This window comes from Oncorhynchus gorbuscha, linkage group LG10, assembly GCF_021184085.1.
Source record: "Oncorhynchus gorbuscha isolate QuinsamMale2020 ecotype Even-year linkage group LG10, OgorEven_v1.0, whole genome shotgun sequence".
Lineage (NCBI taxonomy): Eukaryota > Metazoa > Chordata > Actinopteri > Salmoniformes > Salmonidae > Oncorhynchus > Oncorhynchus gorbuscha.
Window position 1 is genome coordinate 23,573,497 of NC_060182.1, and position 21,520 is coordinate 23,595,016.

The 21,520-nt window shown below is 47.3% G+C and overlaps 1 protein-coding gene across 1 annotated transcript in view; it reads right to left on the bottom strand.

Moving 5' to 3' along the window:
- Positions 1–238: 238 nt before the first annotated feature.
- The window catches only part of LOC124046849 (bromodomain adjacent to zinc finger domain protein 2A-like), a 32,124-nt gene continuing 10,842 nt past the window's right edge, over positions 239–21,520 (bottom strand). The window contains exons 15-30 of the mRNA XM_046367640.1: positions 21,437–21,511; positions 21,165–21,342; positions 21,023–21,085; positions 18,624–18,768; positions 18,208–18,539; positions 17,934–18,176; positions 17,592–17,790; positions 17,123–17,278; positions 16,735–16,895; positions 16,197–16,262; positions 12,201–12,484; positions 11,877–12,012; positions 11,460–11,606; positions 10,795–11,066; positions 10,526–10,669; positions 239–3,105 (exon numbers count right to left, since the gene is read on the bottom strand). Of these exons, the coding sequence (XP_046223596.1) occupies positions 2,946–3,105; positions 10,526–10,669; positions 10,795–11,066; positions 11,460–11,606; positions 11,877–12,012; positions 12,201–12,484; positions 16,197–16,262; positions 16,735–16,895; positions 17,123–17,278; positions 17,592–17,790; positions 17,934–18,176; positions 18,208–18,539; positions 18,624–18,768; positions 21,023–21,085; positions 21,165–21,342; positions 21,437–21,511 (2,761 nt within the window). The 3' untranslated portion in view covers positions 239–2,945. The remainder of the gene's footprint in view (positions 3,106–10,525; positions 10,670–10,794; positions 11,067–11,459; positions 11,607–11,876; positions 12,013–12,200; positions 12,485–16,196; positions 16,263–16,734; positions 16,896–17,122; positions 17,279–17,591; positions 17,791–17,933; positions 18,177–18,207; positions 18,540–18,623; positions 18,769–21,022; positions 21,086–21,164; positions 21,343–21,436; positions 21,512–21,520) is intronic.

Sequence of the window (21,520 nt, forward strand, 5' to 3'; positions counted from 1 at the left end):
GATGAGGGGGGAAAACGAGTTAATCCATTTTAGAATAAGACTGTAACGTAACAAAATGTGAAGGGGTCTGAATACTTTCCGAATGCACCGTATATAGGGTTGTCTGTGAATGGGTGTACAGCACCGCTCTCCATTCAGGCTACTTACTGTACTAGCTTGCTGGTTCCTATAATTCTTATTGGATGTCCTACTTCTGTGATTTAATAAAAAGGAGAATGAAATGAGGACCCAGGGACAGTTCCAGAGTGTAGTCTCTACTAGATGTGGTTTTTATTCAACTAACAGTACATTCTACAGATGCACACGTGTTACATCACCAAGATACAACATGGTCTTGTAATACCTCTTAAAAATTATATTGGTCCTAAAAATATAGAAAGGAACAAATGTAGTCACAAAAACTGTACATTATGAAAAATTCACTTAACACCAGATTTGGTTTTATTCATGTCTTTTAGTTTTTTTTATATAGAAAAAGGAATGTGCCTTTTGTGTAGAAAGAACACAAAAATGAATTTCCTATTGACCAGTTTGAGTTCAGTGTAAGAAACCACGCTTTAAATAAAGCCCGGATTGTGAAGTATCGTCATGCCGCCTTCATACCTTTCCCATAACACACCAACCATGCCACGCTAGAGTACCACAGTAGGAGTCATAATACCCAGAAAACCTAGCGGTCAAACAGGGAAATGGTTCCAATCATTTTCCCACCATTAATATTTTTCCCATAGGGGATTTTAGAAACTGTGTTTCTAAAACTGTGTTTCATTTAGGCTTACCCTGGGGTGACATTTCAATTACCTTCTAAAATCTCTCAGACAAGGTGACTTATCAATGTATTCGCTTGTATTTACCCACCCAAAATGAATTGCTAATTAGGCTATCAAAAATATCTACAAATGCCATGATGATCTGGACGAGACCGCCGAATTGAGGCAAAGGTAAGAAAACCTGGATTAACTCATGTTTTCTAAATGTGGTATTGTGTAAATTGGCTACATTAGATTAAAAATGGACAATTCTGTGAAGTCTCGTGCAAGTTTTAAATTAACAATACCTGTTACTAAAGGTGTCAGCTAGCGATGACATGCAGGAGCTTGCAGGGCTTTGTCGTTTTGTATGTCTACTCTGATGCGAATTAGCATTTTCAAATCAGAGTAAAAAGAGAAAAATATATTAATAAAAAAAAGTCACCTTGTCCAAGAGAGACTTACATGGTTATGAAAATGTCACACCTAGGTAAGCCTACACGAAACACAACGCTTACTTTAAGTGTTTTTCCCCATATTAGAACAATTTACGGTGGAAAAACAATTGGAACTATTTCCCTGTTTGACCGCTAGTATTTTATGGGTATTATGACTCCTCCACTTTGGGGCACAGTGGCCACTTAAAAAACAACAAAAATATTTATAAATGGAACATGAGCTTAGCAAAATGTGGACATACTTGTTTTGAAGGCTTTTAATCAGGTGTCTAGAACAAAATGTTTCTCTTAACACACAAGTGATATCTGTTCCTGCGCTTAACTGTCAAGATTCAGAAACCCACAAGCAGAAGAAACCTCTCAATGCATATTTACTGTTATTCTTCAGTATTCATAAGAGTTATAGCTTCTCCCCAATTTTAAACGGTTACATCAAGTTAACAAGCTTTTATTTTGGGGGGTGTTTCTACGTTCATTTGAAATTGATGAGACTGAACATTTCCAGTGTTGACCTTCATAGGAATTTGTTTCTTTAAATTTAGTGAGAAAACAAATGCATTGTAAGAAATATTGAGTGACAATTTCCTGTAAAATCAAAACAATTCTTCCCATGAACGGGTGTCGCTAAAAAAACGTGACATTTTGTTTGCGAACAGTCAACCAATAAGATTTCAGCAGCCTGCTAGCTTTCTGCACAATTTGACCAATATGGTAAAGAGCTGCAACACAAAGCAAACCTCATTTAATAATGGCGGTAGCGTCATTTCAGTTCTATTGACACCATCTATGAACACACCACACCTGACAATTCCCGTTGCTGTGACTACCGGTCTTAGTTGTCATTATGGAGCAGAAAAAAACAAAAACAGGACAGAAAAGAAAAGACACTAAAGCCTCCAGTTTCTGAAACCAGTGACCTTCACAAAGCAGCAGGAGTGTGGTTGTGTATGAGTTAGGTCAGGGGTTGTTACACAATGTAAGTCTTCAGGGGAAAAAACAAAAACAAACAAAAAAAACACTCCTTTCCATTTTGTTTTACTGGCCTTTTCATAAATCGTCTAGACATCTCAACTATATAGTCTGTACACATTCACTACAAGCTATTGCTATTAAATAATCCCAGCTATTGTACTCTATATATATATACACATATATAGAATATATAATAAAAATATAGTGAGAAAAATTGCTTCAGGCATAAGACCATACTACATTTCCATTGAACAGTTAAAAGAGGGTCCAATCCCAAAGTGTTTTGAGTTCAGAGAGGACCTTAGGGTTATGATCTATATGGTGGAAACGAGGTCAGAGCATGTCCGGTCTGCAGTGACACATTGGTCTGGCAGACCTCCTGTTGCGGTCAGAGGGCAGAGTTTGAGAACCCAATCCACTCAGGGCCTCAGACCCTCCTCCCGCCCCCAGAGGAAGGGATGGACGAATACCGTGGCCTTATGAGACAAGGGGTGTGGCTTAGGAGATAACATGACAACAGGAAAATTCCACACAGGTGTCTAGGTACAGAAGGGCAGGGTGCAGAGGGAAGAAGAGAGCTCAAACATCCCCCTCTGTCGTCGACAGAATTTCAAGCCAACGGTCGAGGTTTTAAAAAAGGTGAAGCAGAGAAAGGGAAAAACAAGAAGAGACAAATATCCAAATCTATACATAGATCTATACATATATACATATATGGGAGAGTAAGCATTAGCCAATGGGTGACCCTGCCCCCAGCACAAGAGTCCTATTGGTCTTTGCTCGCGTAGAACTCAGCCCAGCGGTTCTCGAAGAAGCGCTTCATGGAGTGTCCAGCCATGCCCACCTCGGACGTGTCCTCGTTGAACAGCTCGCAGTTGTTGAACACCAGATGGGCATCTGCTGCAAACTCCTCACAGCTGCAGTACCTGGAGAGCAGAGAAGAGATCAACCGGTCAAATATAAGCGTACACATTTTCCGTAACATTGTTGAAAATGAAAGGAACCGGCCTCATTATGGAAGTTTGGGTCATGTTGTAGATACAGTTTTACTATCCTTGTGGGGACCCAGTGTTGTAGTAGTCAAGACCACATAGAGTGTCTCGGTCTGGTCTCAGTGTTATTTGCATCTCTGTCTTGACTTGGTCTCGGGATAGTGAGGACTCGAGACCAGCCAAAACCAGTGGAGTAAAAAAACTCATTAACAGCTTCCATTCATTCAGCGCATAAAACTGCTTCCTGGGGCCAAATATATACACTCCTTTCTTGAAACAATATCTGAACAGCCTTGATATCTATTATAGTAAGTTTTAAGTTCCTCGGCGTACACATCACAGACAAACTGAATTGGTCCACCCACACAGATAGCATCGTGAAGAAGGCGCAGCAGCACCTCTTCAACCTCAGGAGGCTGAAGAAATTCGGCTTGTCACCAAAAGCACTCACAAACTTCTACAGATGCACAATCGAGAGCATCCTGTCGGGCTGTATCAGCGCCTGGTACGGCAACTGCTCTGCCCACAACCGTAAGGCTCTCCAGAGGGTAGTGAGGTCTGCACAACGCATCACTGGGGGCAAACTACCTGCCCTCCAGGACACCTACATCACCCAATGTCACAGGAAGGCCATAAAGATCATCAAGGACAACAACCACCTGAGCCACTGCCTGTTCACCCCGCTATCATCTAGAAGGCGAGGTCAGTACAGGTGCATCAAAGCTGGGACCGAGAGACTGAAAAACAGCTTCTATCTCAAGGCCATCAGACTGTTAAGCAGCCACCATTAACATTGAGTGGCTGCTGCCAACACACTGACTCAACTCCAGCCACTTTAATAATGGGAATTGATGGGAAATGATGTAAACTATATCACTAGCCACTTTAAACAATGCTACCTAATATAATGTTTACATACCCTACATCATTAATCTCATATGTATACGTATATACTGTACTCTATATCATCTACTGCATCTTTATGTAATACATGTATCACTAGCTACTTTAACTATGCCACTTTGTTTACATACTCATCTCATATGTATATACTGTACTCGATACCATCTACTATATCTTGCCTATGCCGTTCTGTACCATCACTCATTCATATATCTTTATGTACATATTCTTTATCCCCTTACACTTGTGTCTATAAGGTAGTAGTTTTGGAATCGTTAGCTAGATTACTTGTTGGTTATTACTGCATTGTCGGAACTAGAAGCACAAGCATTTTGCTATGCTCGCATTAACATCTGCTAACCATGTGTATGTGACAAATAAATTAGATTTGAGACAGGTTTGCGAAGTGGTGAAACTATAGGCCTCCAGTGTGTGACAGGTTAGTAGGGTGGTGAACCTATAGGTCCTCCGTGTGTGACAGGTTAGTAGAGTGGTGAACCTATAGGCCTCCAGTGTGTGACAGGTTAGTAGGGTGGTGAACCTATAGGTCCTCCGTGTGTGACAGGTTAGTAGAGTGGTGAACCTATAGGCCTCCAGTGTGTGACAGGTTAGTAGAGTGGTGAACCTATAGGTCCTCCGTGTGTGACAGGTTAGTAGAGTGGTGAACCTCTGCACAGACCATACAAACGCTCCTCACCGCGTGGCCGCGGCCACCCTACTCTGGTGGTCCCAGCGCGCACGACCCACGTGGAGTTCCAGGTCTCCGGTAGCCTCTGGAACTGCCAATCTGCGGTCAACAAGGCAGAGTTCATCTCAGCCTATGCCTCCCTCCAGTCCCTCGACTTCTTGGCACTGACGGAAACATGGATCACCACAGACAACACTGCTACTCCTACTGCTCTCTCTTCGTCCGCCCACGTGTTCTCGCACACCCCGAGAGCGTCTGGTCAGCGGGGTGGTGGCACCGGGATCCTCATCTCTCCCAAGTGGTCATTCTCTCTTTCTCCCCTTACCCATCTGTCTATCGCCTCCTTTGAATTCCATGCTGTCACAGTTACTAGCCCTTTCAAGCTTAACATCCTTATCATTTATCGCCCTCCAGGTTCCCTCGGAGAGTTCATCAATGAGCTTGATGCCTTGATAAGCTCCTTTCCTGAGGACGGCTCACCTCTCACAGTTCTGGGCGACTTTAACCTCCCCACGTCTACCTTTGACTCTTTCCTCTCTGCCTCCTTCTTTCCACTCCTCTCCTCTTTTGACCTCACCCTCTCACCTTCCCCCTACTCACAAGGCAGGCAATACGCTCGACCTCATCTTTACTAGATGCTGTTCTTCCACTAACCTCATTGCAACTCCCCTCCAAGTCTCCGACCACTGCCTTGTATCCTTTTCCCTCTCGCTCTCATCCAACACCTCCCACACTGCCCCTACTCGGATGGTATCGCGCCGTCCCAACCTTCGCTCTCTCTCCCCCCGCTACTCTCTCCTCTTCCATCCTATCATCTCTTCCCTCCGCTCAAACCTTCTCCCACCTATCTCCTGATTCTGCCTCCTCAACCCTCCTCTCCTCCCTCTCTGCATCCCTTGACTCTCTATGTCCCCTATCCTCCAGGCCGGCTCGGTCCTCCCCTCCCGCTCCGTGGCTCGATGACTCATTGCGAGCTCACAGAACAGGGCTCCGGGCAGCCGAGCGGAAATGGAGGAAAACTCGCCTCCCTGCGGACCTGGCATCCTTTCACTCCCTCCTCTCTACATTTTCCTCCTCTGTCTCTGCTGCTAAAGCCACTTTCTACCACGCTAAATTCCAAGCATCTGCCTCTAACCCTAGGAAGCTCTTTGCCACCTTCTCCTCCCTCCTGAATCCTCCGCCCCTCCCCCCTCCTCCCCTCTCTGCAGATGACTTCGTCAACCATTTTGAAAAGAAGGTCGACGACATCCGATCCTCGTTTGCTAAGTCAAACGACACCGCTGGTTCTGCTCACACTGCCCTACCCTGTGCTCTGACCTCTTTCTCCCCTCTCTCTCCAGATGAAATCTCGCGTCTTGTGACGGCCGGCCGCCCAACAACCTGCCCGCTTGACCCTATCCCCTCCTCTCTTCTCCAGACCATTTCCGGAGACCTTCTCCCTTACCTCACCTCGCTCATCAACTCATCCCTGACCGTTGGCTACGTCCCTTCCGTCTTCAAGAGAGCGAGAGTTGCACCCCTTCTGAAAAAACCTACACTCGATCCCTCCGATGTCAACAATTACAGACCAGTATCCCTTCTTTCTTTTCTCTCCAAAACTCTTGAACGTGCCGTCCTTGGCCAGCTCTCCCGCTATCTCTCTCTGAATGACCTTCTTGATCCAAATCAGTCAGGTTTCAAGACTAGTCATTCAACTGAGACTGCTCTCCTCTGTATCACGGAGGCGCTCCGCACTGCTAAAGCTAACTCTCTCTCCTCTGCTCTCATCCTTCTAGATCTATCGGCTGCCTTCGATACTGTGAACCATCAGATCCTCCTCTCCACCCTCTCCGAGTTGGGCATCTCCGGTGCGGCCCACGCTTGGATTGCGTCCTACCTGACAGGTCGCTCCTACCAGGTGGCGTGGCGAGAATCTGTCTCCTCACCACGCGCTCTCACCACTGGTGTCCCCCAGGGCTCTGTTCTTGGCCCTCTCCTATTCTCGCTATACACCAAGTCACTTGGCTCTGTCATAACCTCACATGGTCTCTCTTATCATTGCTATGCAGACGACACACAATTAATCTTCTCCTTTCCCCTTCTGATGACCAGGTGGCGAATCGCATCTCTGCATGTCTGGCAGACATATCAGTGTGGATGACGGATCACCACCTCAAGCTGAACCTCGGCAAGACGGAGCTGCTCTTCCTCCCGGGAAGGACTGCCCGTTCCATGATCTCGCCATCACGGTTGACAACTCCATTGTGTCCTCCTCCCAGAGCGCCAAGAACCTTGGCGTGATCCTGGACAACACCCTGTCGTTCTCAACTAACATCAAGGCGGTGGCCCGTTCCTGTAGGTTCATGCTCTACAACATCCGCAGAGTACGACCCTGCCTCACACAGGAAGCGGCGCAGGTCCTAATCCAGGCACTTGTCATCTCCCGTCTGGATTACTGCAACTCGCTGTTGGCTGGGCTCCCTGCCTGTGCCATTAAACCCCTTCAACTCATCCAGAACGCCGCAGCCTGTCTGGTGTTCAACCTTCCCAAGTTCTCTCACGTCACCCCGCTCCTCCGTTCTCTCCACTGGCTTCCAGTTGAAGCTCGCATCCGCTACAAGACCATGGTGCTTGCCTACAGAGCTGTGAGGGGAACGGCACCTCAGTACCTCCAGGCTCTGATCAGGCCCTACACCCAAACAAGGGCACTGCGTTCATCCACCTCTGGCCTGCTCGCCTCCCTACCACTGAGGAAGTACAGCTCCCGCTCAGCCCAGTCAAAACTGTTCGCTGCCCTGGCCCCCCAATGGTGGAACAAACTCCCTCACGACGCCAGGACAGCGGAGTCAATCACCACCTTCCGGAGACACCTGAAACCCCACCTCTTTAAGGAATACCTAGGATAGGTTAAGTAATCCCTCTCACCCCACCCCCCCTAAGTTTTAGATGCACTATTGTTAAGTGACTGTCCCACTGGATGTCATAAGGTGAATGCACCAATTTGTAAGTCGCTCTGGATAAGAGCGTCTGCTAAATGACTTAAATGTAATGTAAATGTACCTATAGGTCCTCCGTGTGTGACAGGTTAGTAGAGTGGTGAACCTATAGGCCTCCAGTGTGTGACAGGTTAGTAGGGTGGTGAACCTATAGGTCCTCCGTGTGTGACAGGTTAGTAGAGTGGTGAACCTATAGGTCCTCCGTGTGTGACAGGTTAGTAGAGTGGTGAACCTATAGGTCCTCCGTGTGTGACAGGTTAGTAGAGTGGTGAACCTATAGGCCTCCAGTGTGTGACAGGTTAGTAGAGTGGTGAACCTATAGGTCCTCCGTGTGTGACAGGTTAGTAGAGTGGTGAACCTATAGGTCCTCCGTGTGTGACAGGTTAGTAGAGTGGTGAACCTATAGGTCCTCCGTGTGTGACAGGTTAGTAGGGTGGTGAACCTATAGGTCCTCCGTGTGTGACAGGTTAGTAGAGTGGTGAACCTATAGGTCCTCCGTGTGTGACAGGTTAGTAGAGTGGTGAACCTATAGGTCCTCCGTGTGTGACAGGTTAGTATGGTGGTGAACCTATAGGTCCTCCGTGTGTGACAGGTTAGTAGAGTGGTGAACCTATAGGCCTCCAGTGTGTGACAGGTTAGTAGAGTGGTGAACCTATAGGTCCTCCGTGTGTGACAGGTTAGTAGGGTGGTGAACCTATAGGTCCTCCGTGTGTGTCAGGTTAGTAGAGTGGTGAACCTATAGGTCCTCCGTGTGTGACAGGTTAGTAGAGTGGTGAACCTATAGGTCCTCCGTGTGTGACAGGTTAGTAGGGTGGTGAACCTATAGGCCTCCAGTAAGACAGCAGTCACACACAGAAGGATGTTAAAGCACCACTACACCACTGCATAGGGCCGATGGAAAGACAGCAGTCACACACAGCATGATGTCAAAGGATAATCAGTCCATAAACTGACATAACCAGTAGGTCCCAATCAGAAGAATACAAAAACACAACCATTAAGAATTTCCCAATTGAAATGCAGTGCCATGGGAAACTATTCAGACCCCTTGACTTTTTCCACATTTTGTTACAGCCTCTAAAATGGATGATATATATTTTTTAAATCCTACACACAATACCCCATAATGACAAAGTGAAAACAGTTTAGAAATTTTAACAAATGTATTAAAAATACAAAACAGAAATAAGTTATTTACGTAAGTATTCAGACCCTTTGCTATGAGACTAAATTGAGCTCAGGTGCATCCTGTTTCCATTTATCATCCTTGAGATGTTTATTTAACTTGGAGTCCAACTGTGGTAAATTCAATTGATTGGACATGATTTGGAAAGGCACACAACTATCTATATAAGGTCACACGGTTGTTAGTACATGTCAGAAGAAAAAAAACAAGCCATGAGGTCGAAGGAATTGGCCGTAGATGCTCCGAGACAGGATTGTGTTGAAGCACAGATTTGGGGAGGGGTACCAAAACATTTCTGCAGCATTGAAGGTCCCCAAGAACACAGTGGCCTCAATCATTCTTAAAAGAAAGAAGTTTGGAACCACCAACTCTTCATAGAGCTGGCTGTCCGGCCAAACTGAGCAATCGGGGGAGATGGGCCTTGTTCAGGGAGGTGACCAAGAACCCGATGGTCACTGACAGAGCTCCTCTTTGGAGACGGAAGAATCATCCAGAAGGACAACCACCTCTGCAGCACTCCACTAACGTTTAAAGTGCAGATATGAAACGGACCCTGATTAAAAAAAATCACATTTTTAATTCCCAGTTTATGCTACAAACCCAACTTTATAAGAAGTTTTAAAAATAGATTCCATTTAACTCAACGTTCCATGACATACACCAAGGCATTGTTGTCAGAATAGATGGATCGGAGTGTGCCAGAGCGCAGAACAAACTATGAATTTACAAACGTGCAATACCAGCTGAATATGACTGGTGTCAGTAAACGTAGGCAAGAAATATAATATTTAGTCAACAGGCTACAAGAGTTTGCTACACTGAAAGTAAAGGGGCTGAATAATTTTGCACGCCCAATTTCAGTTTTTGATTTGTTAAAAAAGTTTGAAATATCCAATAAATGTTGTTCCACCTCATGATTGTGTCCCACTTTGTTGTTGATTCTACACAAAAAAATACAGTTTTATATCTTTATGTTTGAAGCCTGAAATGTGGCAAAAGGTCGCAAAGTTCAAGGGGGCCGAATACTTTCGCAAGGCACTGTACCTGACATGATGACTCCTTGCTGTCCCCAGTCCACCTGGCCGTGCTGCTGCACCAGTTTCAACTGTTCTGCCTTATCATTATTCGACCATGCTGGTCATTTATGAATATTTGAATATCTTGGCCATGTTCTGTTATAATCTCCACCCGGCACAGCCAGAAGAGGACTGGCCACCCCACATAGCCTGGTTCCTCTCTAGGTTTCTTCCTAGGTTTTGGCCTTTCTAGGGAGTTTTTCCTAGCCACCGTGCTTCTACACCTGCATTGCTTGCTGTTTGGGGTTTTAGGCTGGGTTTCTGTACAGCACTTTGAGATATCAGCTGATGTACGAAGGGCTATACAAATACATTTGACTTGAACACTGTGGGGACCTAAAATCATATTTTCTCTAACCCCTAAAGATAACCCCTAAGCTTAAAATAGCCTTTTTCTTTGTGGGGATGAAGGAAATGTCCCCACAAAGGAGAATTTTCGTTGTTTCACTATCCTTGAGGGCACTTCCGGTACCCACAAGCATAGTAATACAAACCCACACACAGACAGAATGAGTGGCCCCCATACCCTCCCTGCAGCAGCCTCTCCCTCATGGTGAGGAAGTCCATGGGGTTCTTGATGATGCGTCGGTAGCCGGGCACCATGCGGGGGTTGACGGGCTCCAGGAAGGGCCAGGCGTCAGAATGAGACTCCATTTCCATCAGAATGATTCTACACACCAAACAAACGTCAGTTAGAACTGGACTATCATCACAATAGTGAGAACATGAATCTAATGGTCTTCTAGAAACCACTGGAGCAACAGGACACGATAACTCATTTGAGGTCAGACTCACTCGCAGTAGGTGAGGTCGGGCTGGTTGCGGGTGGTCATGCGGCGGCGCTTGGCGGGTGAGAAGCCCGCTGTGCGACCTCCATCTCCAGAGTAACGGGAGGATAAGGCAGGGCCACCGTCCTTATGCCGTGTTGCTATATTAGCACCACCACCGCTGCGTTTGCTGGGCACCGCCTCTTCATCAGAACTGTCATCTTCGTACCTCCTCTTCTTCACCCGGGTCCTCTGCTTGGAGGAGCGATGGTTGCTACGTGGTGACTCACCGTCACTAGCCTTATAAACAACAAGACACAGTGAGACAGTGATGAAATGACAGCCCTGGGAGAAAGGTTAAGGAGACCACGGGGAGCAGAAATCAGAGGGTACTGCTGTGGCAGGTTTCTGAAGTAGGTTCAGACAATATTATGGTTTAATACACTGGGGACAAAAATATGTGTATGTGTTCATGTTGTTTCACCATATATTACTATTGTAACTATGTTGCACCATCGTGGCTTTTTGGTTGGATTTACAAAAAGAAAATCAGCGTATAGTTTCTTAATCTAAGCCAAGTTGAATGGTCTGAACAGTTCACCCTTCTGAACTCCCCCCTGGTTAGATGAGCAGTGACCCCTGTTGTGGTCCATAAGGGTAGCCAAGCAGAGTGCAGCCCCAGTCAGTCCTCACCTTGGAGACGCAGGTGGGGCAGAACCAGTCCCCCTCTGGCACCTGGGTGACCTTTGGCCTCAGGCAGTACATGTGGCAGCCACGGTCACAGCCGTCACACAACAGCAGGTACTCATCATTATCCCCCTTCCTGCACACCTGACACGTCTACAACACCACACAGACACAGTTGTCTTTAAGGGAAATGCTCGGTTGCCGTCTTTCAGACTACGGTGCAATACTACCTGTGTTTACTGTAAGTTGCTTTGGATCAAAGGGTCTTCTCAATGATCTCATCAGCATGTCACTACTATGATATTTGCCATAGGAATGTTCTATATTGCTTGTTTCACTTACATCCATAACATTATTCCCTTCATAATAATGGTTTCTATTCTCAGTGTACATATTGAGTATTGCTACTGGGCTTGTCCCCACCACTTTGACCACAGATCTCTCCCAGGCGATGGCCTTCTCCAGCTGCAGCAGACACAGACATAGCTGGGGGGCGCTCCGACAGCGGTCCAGGGCCTGGCGCCATGTCCGCAATCTGGGGGTGATCTCACTCTCCAGACTGTGGGAAAGAGATTATAAAAATAAGTCTCAACAAAATTAAAGGGTTGAAGTGAGACGAAGGTTTAAATCACTCTGAAGAGCTTTGAGCAATTTGACCAAATACCACACAAATCTAATCCATGATATTATTAAATCACACTCCACTCCACCCTTTCCAACCTCTGACCCCAACCCTGTCCCTCCCACCTCATGACGTCCATCTGGCCCATCTGGCTCTCCTCGGGGGTGAGGGGGGCGAGACGCACCACCTCGGCCAGGTTCCAGAGGGGCTCCTTCAGGTAGCGCCGGTCGATGTTTCTCTCCAGGTTGGCCAGGCGCAGGACGGCCAAGTCCAGCGGGTGGCTGGCCACACGGGGCAGGTCTGACCACTCCTTTTTGGTCCGCACGATCCAGTCGTCCCGGGGGTCCACGTCATGCTCGTAGTACTGCAGGTCGTCACGCGTGGAGTCCACCTCTGGAACTGTGTAGGGCTGAGGTGGGGAGGAGGGAGAATGACAGAAAATAGAATATTATAGTTCTCGACAATCAAAAAGCAGTGAAGCAAAGGACTTTGAAGCTAGAGCAAGACTTAAAAGGGTTGCGAGGTACGGCGGGCGAGGTAAGCAGTACGTGGGTAAAATCACTGGGGGAAAAAATTAATATTACAACCTGTGTTGTGATAATTGCATTGTTTGCTCTATAACCTGTTTGTTTAAATGCCTTTGTGACGGTGATATTGTCTCTGCCTTTAGGCCTATATAAGAATAAATCCAACCACACCTCTGTTTCATCACAAAACGGGAGAGCAAGTTAACTGTTAACTCTGTCCGGAGAAGTCTACAAAGCATATTGTATGTAACAAACAGTTAAGTGACCTACAGCACGGTTAAGCAAGTTAACGTTTCCAACATTTTCAGACCACTAAACAACTATTACATTTTGAACCAGAGAGTTACCGCAAGTCGCAAAGAAAACAGGAGCTGCTTCCACTATTCCAGAACCAATTCAACTTCAACATCAAATCACCTATGCTTAGTCTAATACAGGTGACAACTAAAAGATACCAAAAACTATTTAGTCAAACGTAAGCTAAATATGATGTGGCTGTCCATGGTACTGATTTATGTGAGTGCAAGTATACAAACATGTTGACTCACCCTACTTGTAGAGATACGCCAATGCCGCCATCCTCTCATGTCAACAAAATGGTCTATCATGGTCAGGCTACCTGGCTAAAATCCTTACGCGCAAGGCTAACTTCCTTTCATGGGCCTTCTACATCTAACTACATATTGAACTTCCATCATTTCAGGCCAGGGGCAGAATGTATGAATTAATAGTTGGATCAGAATCACAGTAATAATCATTGGCCAGTACAGAGAATTAAGTAAAACCACAAGTCCAAATCCCCAACTGCAGCCATGGCTAATTTAGGAAAGGGACAATTTAGGCAAGCTAGCCAGCCACTGGAGGACAACACAATGGGATGCAACAATTCAAGTTGTTTCGGTCAATGATATATGCTCTCAATGTGATGTGATACGAGTGACGCCAAATCCAAACTGGCTTCCCTTGACACTGTTTTTTGGTGTGCGCCAGGACCATTCACAGCTGAGCTCACTCAGTTTAGCTCAATGCTGATTGGCTATTATTTTAATCAAGGGAGGCTAAATGCTCGCTGGCTTCCCTTGCATTCAATGCTACGGGTGGCAAACATGTCATACTCTTTTGGACCAGACAGCATCAGATTGATGGCCTACACAGAGACAGATGGGGGCTGTTTCACTTGCTCGGATACTTTCTCTGATGAGATACATTCAGCCTCTTGCAAATTTAAAGAACATTATCGAACGGAGAGACAAAATAAATGTATGTTTGCTTTTTTTTTTTACTTTTTACATTTTTTTGAGAACCCTGGCTTCCTCTGGCATCCATGAATACACGCCACTGGAGGTAGGTAAGGTGGGTGAGGTAAGGTGGGCGAGGTGAGGTAAGGTGGGCGAGGTGAGGTAAGGTGGGCGAGGTGAGATAAGGTGGGCGAGGTGAGATAAGGTGGGCGAGGTGAGATAAGGTGGGCGAGGTGAGATAAGGTGGGCGAGGTGAGATAAGGTGGGCGAGGTGGGCAAGGTAAGGTGGGCGAGGTGAGATAAGGTGGGCGAGGTGAGGTAGGCGAGGTGAGATAAGGTGGGCGAGGTGAGGTAGGCGAGGTGAGATAAGGTGGGCGAGGTGAGGTAGGCGAGGTGAGATAAGGTGGGCGAGGTGAGATAAGGTGGGCGAGGTGAGATAAGGTGGGCGAGGTGAGATAAGGTGGGCGAGGTGAGATAAGGTGGGCGAGGTGAGGTAGGCGAGGTGAGATAAGGTGGGCGAGGTGAGGTAGGCGAGGTGAGATAAGGTGGGCGAGGTGAGGTAAGGTGGGCGAGGTGAGGTAAGGTGGGCGAGGTGAGGTAAGGTGGGCGAGGTGGGCAAGGTAAGGTGGGCGAGGTGGGCAAGGTAAGGTGGGCGAGGTGGGTAAGGTAAGGTGGGCGAGGTGGGTAAGGTAAGTTGGGCGAGGTGAGGTAAGGTGGGCGAGGTGAGGTGGGCGAGGTAAGGTGGGCGAGGTAAGGTGGGCGAGGTAAGGTGGGCGAGGTAAGGTGGGCGAGGTAAGGTGGGCGAGGTAAGGTGGGCGAGGTAAGGTGGGCGAGGTAAGGTAAGGCGGGTAAGGTAAGGCGGGTAAGGTAAGGCGGGTAAGGTAAGGCGGGTAAGGTAAGGCGGGTAAGGTAAGGCGGGTAAGGTAAGGCGGGTAAGGTAAGTTGGGTAAGGTAAGGTGAGGTAAGGTGGGCGAGGTGAGGTAAGGTGGGCGAGGTGAGGTAAGGTGGGCGAGGTAAGGTGGGCAAGGTAAGGTGGGTAAGGTAAGGTGGGTAAGGTAAGGTGGGTAAGGTAAGGTGGGTAAGGTAAGGTGGGTAAGGTGGGTAAGGCGGGTAAGGTGGGTAAGGCGGGTAAGGTAAGGCGGGTAAGGTAAGGCGGGTAAGGTAAGGCGGGTAAGGTAAGTTGAGGTAAGGTAAGGTGAGGTAAGGTAAGGTAAGGTGAGGTAAGGTAAGGTGGGCGAGGTGAGGTAAGGTGGGCGAGGTGAGGTAAGGTGGGCGAGGTGAGGTGGGCGAGGCGAGGTGAGGTGGGCGAGGCGAGGTAAGGTGGGCGAGGCGAGGTAAGGTGGGCGAGGCGAGGTAAGGTGGGCGAGGCGAGGTAAGGTGGGCGAGGCGAGGTAAGGTGGGCGAGGCAAGGTGGGCGAGGCGAGGTAAGGTGGGCGAGGCGAGGTAAGGTGGGCGAGGCGAGGTAAGGTGGGCGAGGCGAGGTAAGGTGGGCGAGGCGAGGTAAGGTGGGCGAGGCGAGGTAAGGTGGGCGAGGCGAGGTAAGGTGGGCGAGGCGAGGTAAGGTGGGCGAGGTGAGGTAAGGTGGGCGAGGTGAGGTGGGCGAGGTGAGGTAAGGTGGGCGAGGTGAGGTGGGCGAGGTGAGGTAAGGTGGGCGAGGTGAGGTGGGCGAGGTGAGGTAAGGTAAGTGAGTGCAGACATCAAATGATACATTTTTTAAGCCACAACTATTTTCAAAATATAAAAGCAGGCCCCTAAAAACCAGAGGTTGGGTGAATATAAGGAACACAGAGAGCGCTTATTTCAAACAGTGTTAGGAGCAGGAGTGTTGACTTAACAACTCTAGACACACTGGCTGTGTCCGAATACCTGTACTTGCAATCTAAATAGTAGGCATACAAATATTTTTTTTTAATAGTATGTGACATTTCAAAAAAATTGTATGCATTAAATGACAGGATGTCATACTCATTTTGGCTTTTCATTTAGTAGAATTCGCTGAAGAGTATCGTCTTTCCAGACACGTGTGTGACAACAGCTGATAATCGCGCTGTACCAAAATTAACAAATGGCAGAAATCAATATAATTGCACATTGATAACGTATTCTCAGTAGGATGAGCCTAGTCGTTGACTACTGTATCCACTTTTACTTAAAAGTATGTTCCAAATAGTATGTAGTACACAGTATGCAGTTTAAGTAGTAGACAAGACAGATTTCAGACACAGCGTCTCCTTTTAAATTTTAGGAGGTGACAAAAAATAATTCTTAAAAGGGAAACATGAAGACTTGTGAAAGAGTGTAGATCCAAAAGAAGGGTGAGGATGTGTGAATTGTAGATCGAAAACCTGGTTTGTACCTGGAATCCTGCGGCTGGCGTTTCCGTGTTATTGTCAGTGTCGCTCCTTCCATTCTGAGGAGCCATCTTGAAATATAAGTAATGGACATATGATGTGATGAGTGTGAAAAGTTTCCCTGTTTTTGTATGACAATGCCAGGAGGGGGACACGGTCACTGTACAAACTGCAGCAGCACATGCCACCTACGCCACCCTCTGGACATTCAATGCAACTGCAGCCATAGTAAAAAATAAACAGGAAAAAAAAAACGACAAAATATAAACTGACAAGTTCTAGACATTTCAAACCCAACTTACTTTACAAACTACCAGGCACCCACCCTACCCATGCATCCCAACAGTCTAAAGTGTCCTCCTTGCCTTGGTCTGCACAGATCTGAAAAGGCGGTAAATTTGGGGATGATATGACGGAAATGTATTTCAGGATCAACTCTCCACTATCTGTGTTTCCAGAGAGTGCAGATGAGGGATGTCAGTAGGGATAGAAATAAACTTTAGAGTATTGAGACAGGGCCCCTCTGTCCCCCTGGCATCTCACCTTGAGGTGCAGGTCGGCGGCAATGACCCTCTGCTCCAGGTCCTCCACCCAGCGGAGGGCTCCGACATCTGTCTCCAGGGCCCGCTCCTGGACCTGCCATGGCTGCTGCAGGGACTCGAGCAGGGCCTCCCCCTCCTTCACCTTCACCTGGAATATAGGGTCTGACGGGGGGACGGAGAGAAGGGAGATGCAAGGGGATAGAGAGAAATAGACAGAAGAGAAAAAAGGACAAGGAAAGTGTCATCATCCCGTTTCCATTCATTACAACAACATACTTTCTTTAAAGTCCCATTGATGTGCAAAGAAGCTTCACTATGAAACAACCAAATCTGACACACTATGACTTTTCATATCCCCATCTTTTCCTCACCAGTGTTCACTGACTCACCGTTGATTGGCCGTGTGCAGACCTCAGCCAGGTACTCCATGTGTTTGGCCAAGTGTTTGTGGAGCACCTTCTCCCGGATGCCTCGTGGGTGCAGGGCCTGCAGGGTGGCCGTCAGGTCCTCAGGCTCCTTTATCCACCACCAGCCACGCACCATTGCTAAAAAAACAACAGCAACACACGCACTTGACACCAGCATCACACCTATAGCATTGCACGTTAGCAAACCATGCTAGCCATAATCGGCTAACCACACATAAGCATATGATTAGATCTTGTATAAGAGTTTTGCTACTTCGGATAACCATACATAATCATGTAAGCCAAATCCCAAGCTCAAATTGCATTATGTTTACATTGCTGACAAGTGTCATCGTCAGACACTACAGATGATATTGGATAATCCGTAGGTAGTTTTCAATAGCATGTGTAAAAAAATAAATGTTTTAAAGGATTGAACTGAATGGCTTACATGCTGGAATGGGCTTGACCACGAGCTGAGTGAAGTACTGTTGCTCTATCTCCTGGAAGAGTGTGGAAGAAGGGCGGCCACGACGCTTAGCTGCAGCCGCTCTAGCGCCAGCCCTGCGGGCAGGACTGCCGCCCCTCCTCCGCCTGCGCCCTGGTTTGGCTGGGCTGGGGGTCACCTGAGGTGTGGGGTCTGATACAGACTGGAGAGAGGGAGAAAGATAGTTTAATAAGAGATAAAAATCATCTTTGATGAAGAAAACATGTTCAACAGTAGTAACTTATGTTGAGTGTTCTCTCCCATGAGGGTCCTGAAGTGTGTGCAGGGGGCTGAGGGGGGAATCACCTGCAGCAGTGGAGCAGCAAGGGCGGGCAGGGTGCTGGGGGTCAGAGGGAGGCGTTTGGGCGGCTTGCTGGGGGGGGTCTGAGGTTCTGTCAGAGAGGTTTTGTCACAAGGCTGTTTTGGCAGCAGGTTGAACCACTGCCCCTGTTTCTCCGCCATCTCTTTCACGCTATCCTCTTGTAGTCTGCCTTTAGGTGCCGTCCCTGTTATTGGCTCCGTCCCGTTGGTTAAGGCGCCCTGAAATTGGCTGAGACAGTTACTGAAAGTGGACTGAGTGAAGTCTTCTGTTCCATTGGTGGTGGTGGTGTCCGGGGGAAACGCCTGGCCCCGACTCCTCCCCGCCGGACTTGCTGCTACGGCGACGGCGGCGACACTTGGCGGTGCGGAGGTGTAGCTCCACCTCTGGTTTGATCTTGCGGGGGCGACCCCGGGCCCTGGGACTGCTCATAAGAGAGGCGGTGCCGGGGAGAGGGTCCTCTTTAGGGGGCAAGGAGGTCTTGGACTGGGGAGAGGAGGCGGGAGGGGCGGTGGTAGTGGGCTTCTCCTCCACTTTGGGTTCCCTCTTCAGAAGAGTGACGGGCACCTCCTTCACCAGGATATCTTCTGTCGCTAACAGACAGAAAGGATGGATATGTTTAGAGTCAATAAAAAGATGGCTAGCAGAGGGTTGAGGGCAGTTGCTCTGCAACTCACCTAGGATCTCCTCAGGCCCCTCCACCAGCACCCCTCCCAGGTGGGGCAGGAGCCAGTATCTCCGGCGGAACCGGTCCTGGCCCAGAGACACCGCCCGCAGGGAGTGGGAGGACTGGAGCAGCTTCTTACGGAAAAACACCTGTCGCTGTGGAGGAGAAAAAAATAATAATAAATAAATCACACACATACACCAAAACGTATGTGGACACCATTTCAAATTAGTGGATTTGTTTATTTCAGCCACACCGGTTACTGACAGGTGTATAAAAATCAAGCACATAGCCATGCAATCTCCATAGACAAACATTGGCAGTAGAATGGCCTTACTCAAGAGCGCAGTTCATTGTGGCACCAAATTTCTGCCCTGCTAGCTCTGCCCCGGTCAATTGTAAGTGCTGTTATTGTGAAGTGGAACCACCTAGGAGCAACAACGGCTCAACCGCAAAATGGTAGGTCACACAAGATCACAGAACGGGACCGCCGAGTGATGAAGCGCGTTTTCAATTTTCACCTAAAATGACATACCCAAATCTAACTGCCTGTAGAAAGGCTATGCATATTCTTGGTACCATTTGAAAGGAAACACTGAGGTTTGTGGAAATGTGAATTGAATGGAGGAGAATATAACACAATCGATCTGGTCGAATAAAATACAAAAGACAAAAACCAACACAATAGATCTGGTAGACTACAAAAAACAAAAACATTTTTTCTACCACCATCTTCGAAATGCAACAGGAAGGTCCCAAATTTGGCCATCACTCTGGATGTAATTTCCGATGGTGTCCACTAGATTGCAACAGTGCATGTGCAAAGTTTCAGACTCATAACTTGAAGTATGAGCAAACTACATGACATTTAGTGTGAAGTCACCCAGGTACATTTGGGCAAATCATGAAGGAGACATTTACATTTTTCTGCAAGAATATCGTCAAATCTGTATACTTGGACTTTGATTTAGCAGCCATATCGTAAATTCAACATTTGCAAACTCTCCATATTCTTGTAATTTCTGTCCAAAAGGAAAAGGCTTGCTGTCGCACAAGGTTAGCAGCAGAACTTGGCGACAGAGACGGAGTTTCCGCATACTCCCGCAAAGCCCAGCTCGTTGGCTATCTAGCTAGCGTTGTTGGACCCCGATTGCTGCTTATTTGACAAAGTTACAGTCAATCAAGTGAAGACCAACCACGTAACCGGCGCGCCATGAAGGCGTCGCTATCTGACCAAATTTGGTGTCCTATAGGATATAGTACACTCCTAATTATATAGTGAAGTCTGGTTACGTTCTAGGATATCGGAGGAATAAATACAAATGTGATTTGACTGGTTGAAACAACATTTCGGGTTAGATTTTCACAGATTCCTTTCTTTGCAAATTGAACGAGTGGAAATACAAAATCAAACGTGCAGGATATGAAAAAGTATTTTATCTAACCAAATGACACTTCATGTTATGTCTGGGAGCCTTCGGATGATACAATTCTGAAATCTAGTTCTGATTTAAGTATACATTTCACCTTCAGCGGTGAATTTATCAAACCTATCGCGGTGAAAAAAGGTGTTTTGTTGTTAGGAACTCTCAAACAAAAGCATGGCATTTATTCGCAGTAATAGCTACTGTAAATTGGACAGTGCAGTTATATTAACAAGAATTTAAGCTTTCAGCCGATATAAGACACATATGTACCGACATTTTTTGTTTCTCTAAAATCTGATTTATAACTGTCCTGTTGACGGGACGCCTATCCCTACGTTAAGTGTCTGCTGGAGTGGCGTAAAGCTCGCCGCCATTGGACTCTGGAGCAATGGAAAGGCGTTCTCTGGAGTGATGAATCAAGCTTCACCATATGGCAGTCTGACGGACAAATCTGGGTTTGGTGGATGCCAGGAGAAAGCTACCTACCCTAATGCACAATGCCAACTGTAAAGTTTGGTGGAGGAGAAATAATGGTCTGGGGCTGTTTTTTCATGATTCGCGCTAGGACCCTTAGTTAGAGTGAAGGGAAATATTAATGCTACAGCATACAATGACATTCCAGACGATTGTTGCAACATTTCGGGGAAGGCCCTTCCCAGTTACGGCATGACAATGTCCCCGTGCACAAAGCGAGGTCCAGATCTCGGTTTGTCGAGATCGTTGTGGAAGAACTTGACTGGCCTGCCATTCGACTTGCTTCCATTGCGGCTGAACATCCCCGCAGCAATGTTACACCGTGTAGTGGAAAGCCTTTCCAGAAGAGTGGAGACTGTTATAGGGTGGACCAACGATGTGCAGGTGTCCACATACTTTTGGTCATGTAGGGTGACATTTTCCTCAAACAAAACAACTCAGAACTGTGAACACAATGTAGTTACAATGATAGAAAAGACACTACAGAAGAACAAAATTAATGCCTTACCTTGGTTAGCTTATCGATCTGCCTCTCCAACTCTGGAATGCTGGCGTTGGTGGGGCTGTCAGTCTGTGGAAAGGACATTTGGTGAGTATAATACAGACACCCTCACCAACACATTGAGATTGACACAAACACACACACGCACTTCATTCAGTTTGGGCTCCTCCTTGGGTGTGCGGCGGCGGCTGCCCCTCTCCATGGGGCCGCCACTTTCTTCCAGACTGAGGTTCTCCTCCTCTGCCACCCTGACACTGCGCCTCCTCTCCTCTAGATAGAGCTCCTCCTCAGACCGCCCCGTACGCCGTGCTAGAGCTGCCTTCAGTCTGGGAGATCACACACATAAAGCCCCAGTGAAATAACACTCTCCTTCCGCAAACTAAAACAAATCTAAATTCAAGGAGCTGGGACTGGTCTTACTTGCGCAATTTCCCCTCGATGATCCACTTGTTCTTCCTGTAAGTAGCCCTGTTTTCCAGTGTGTTGTCAATCTCACTGCAATGC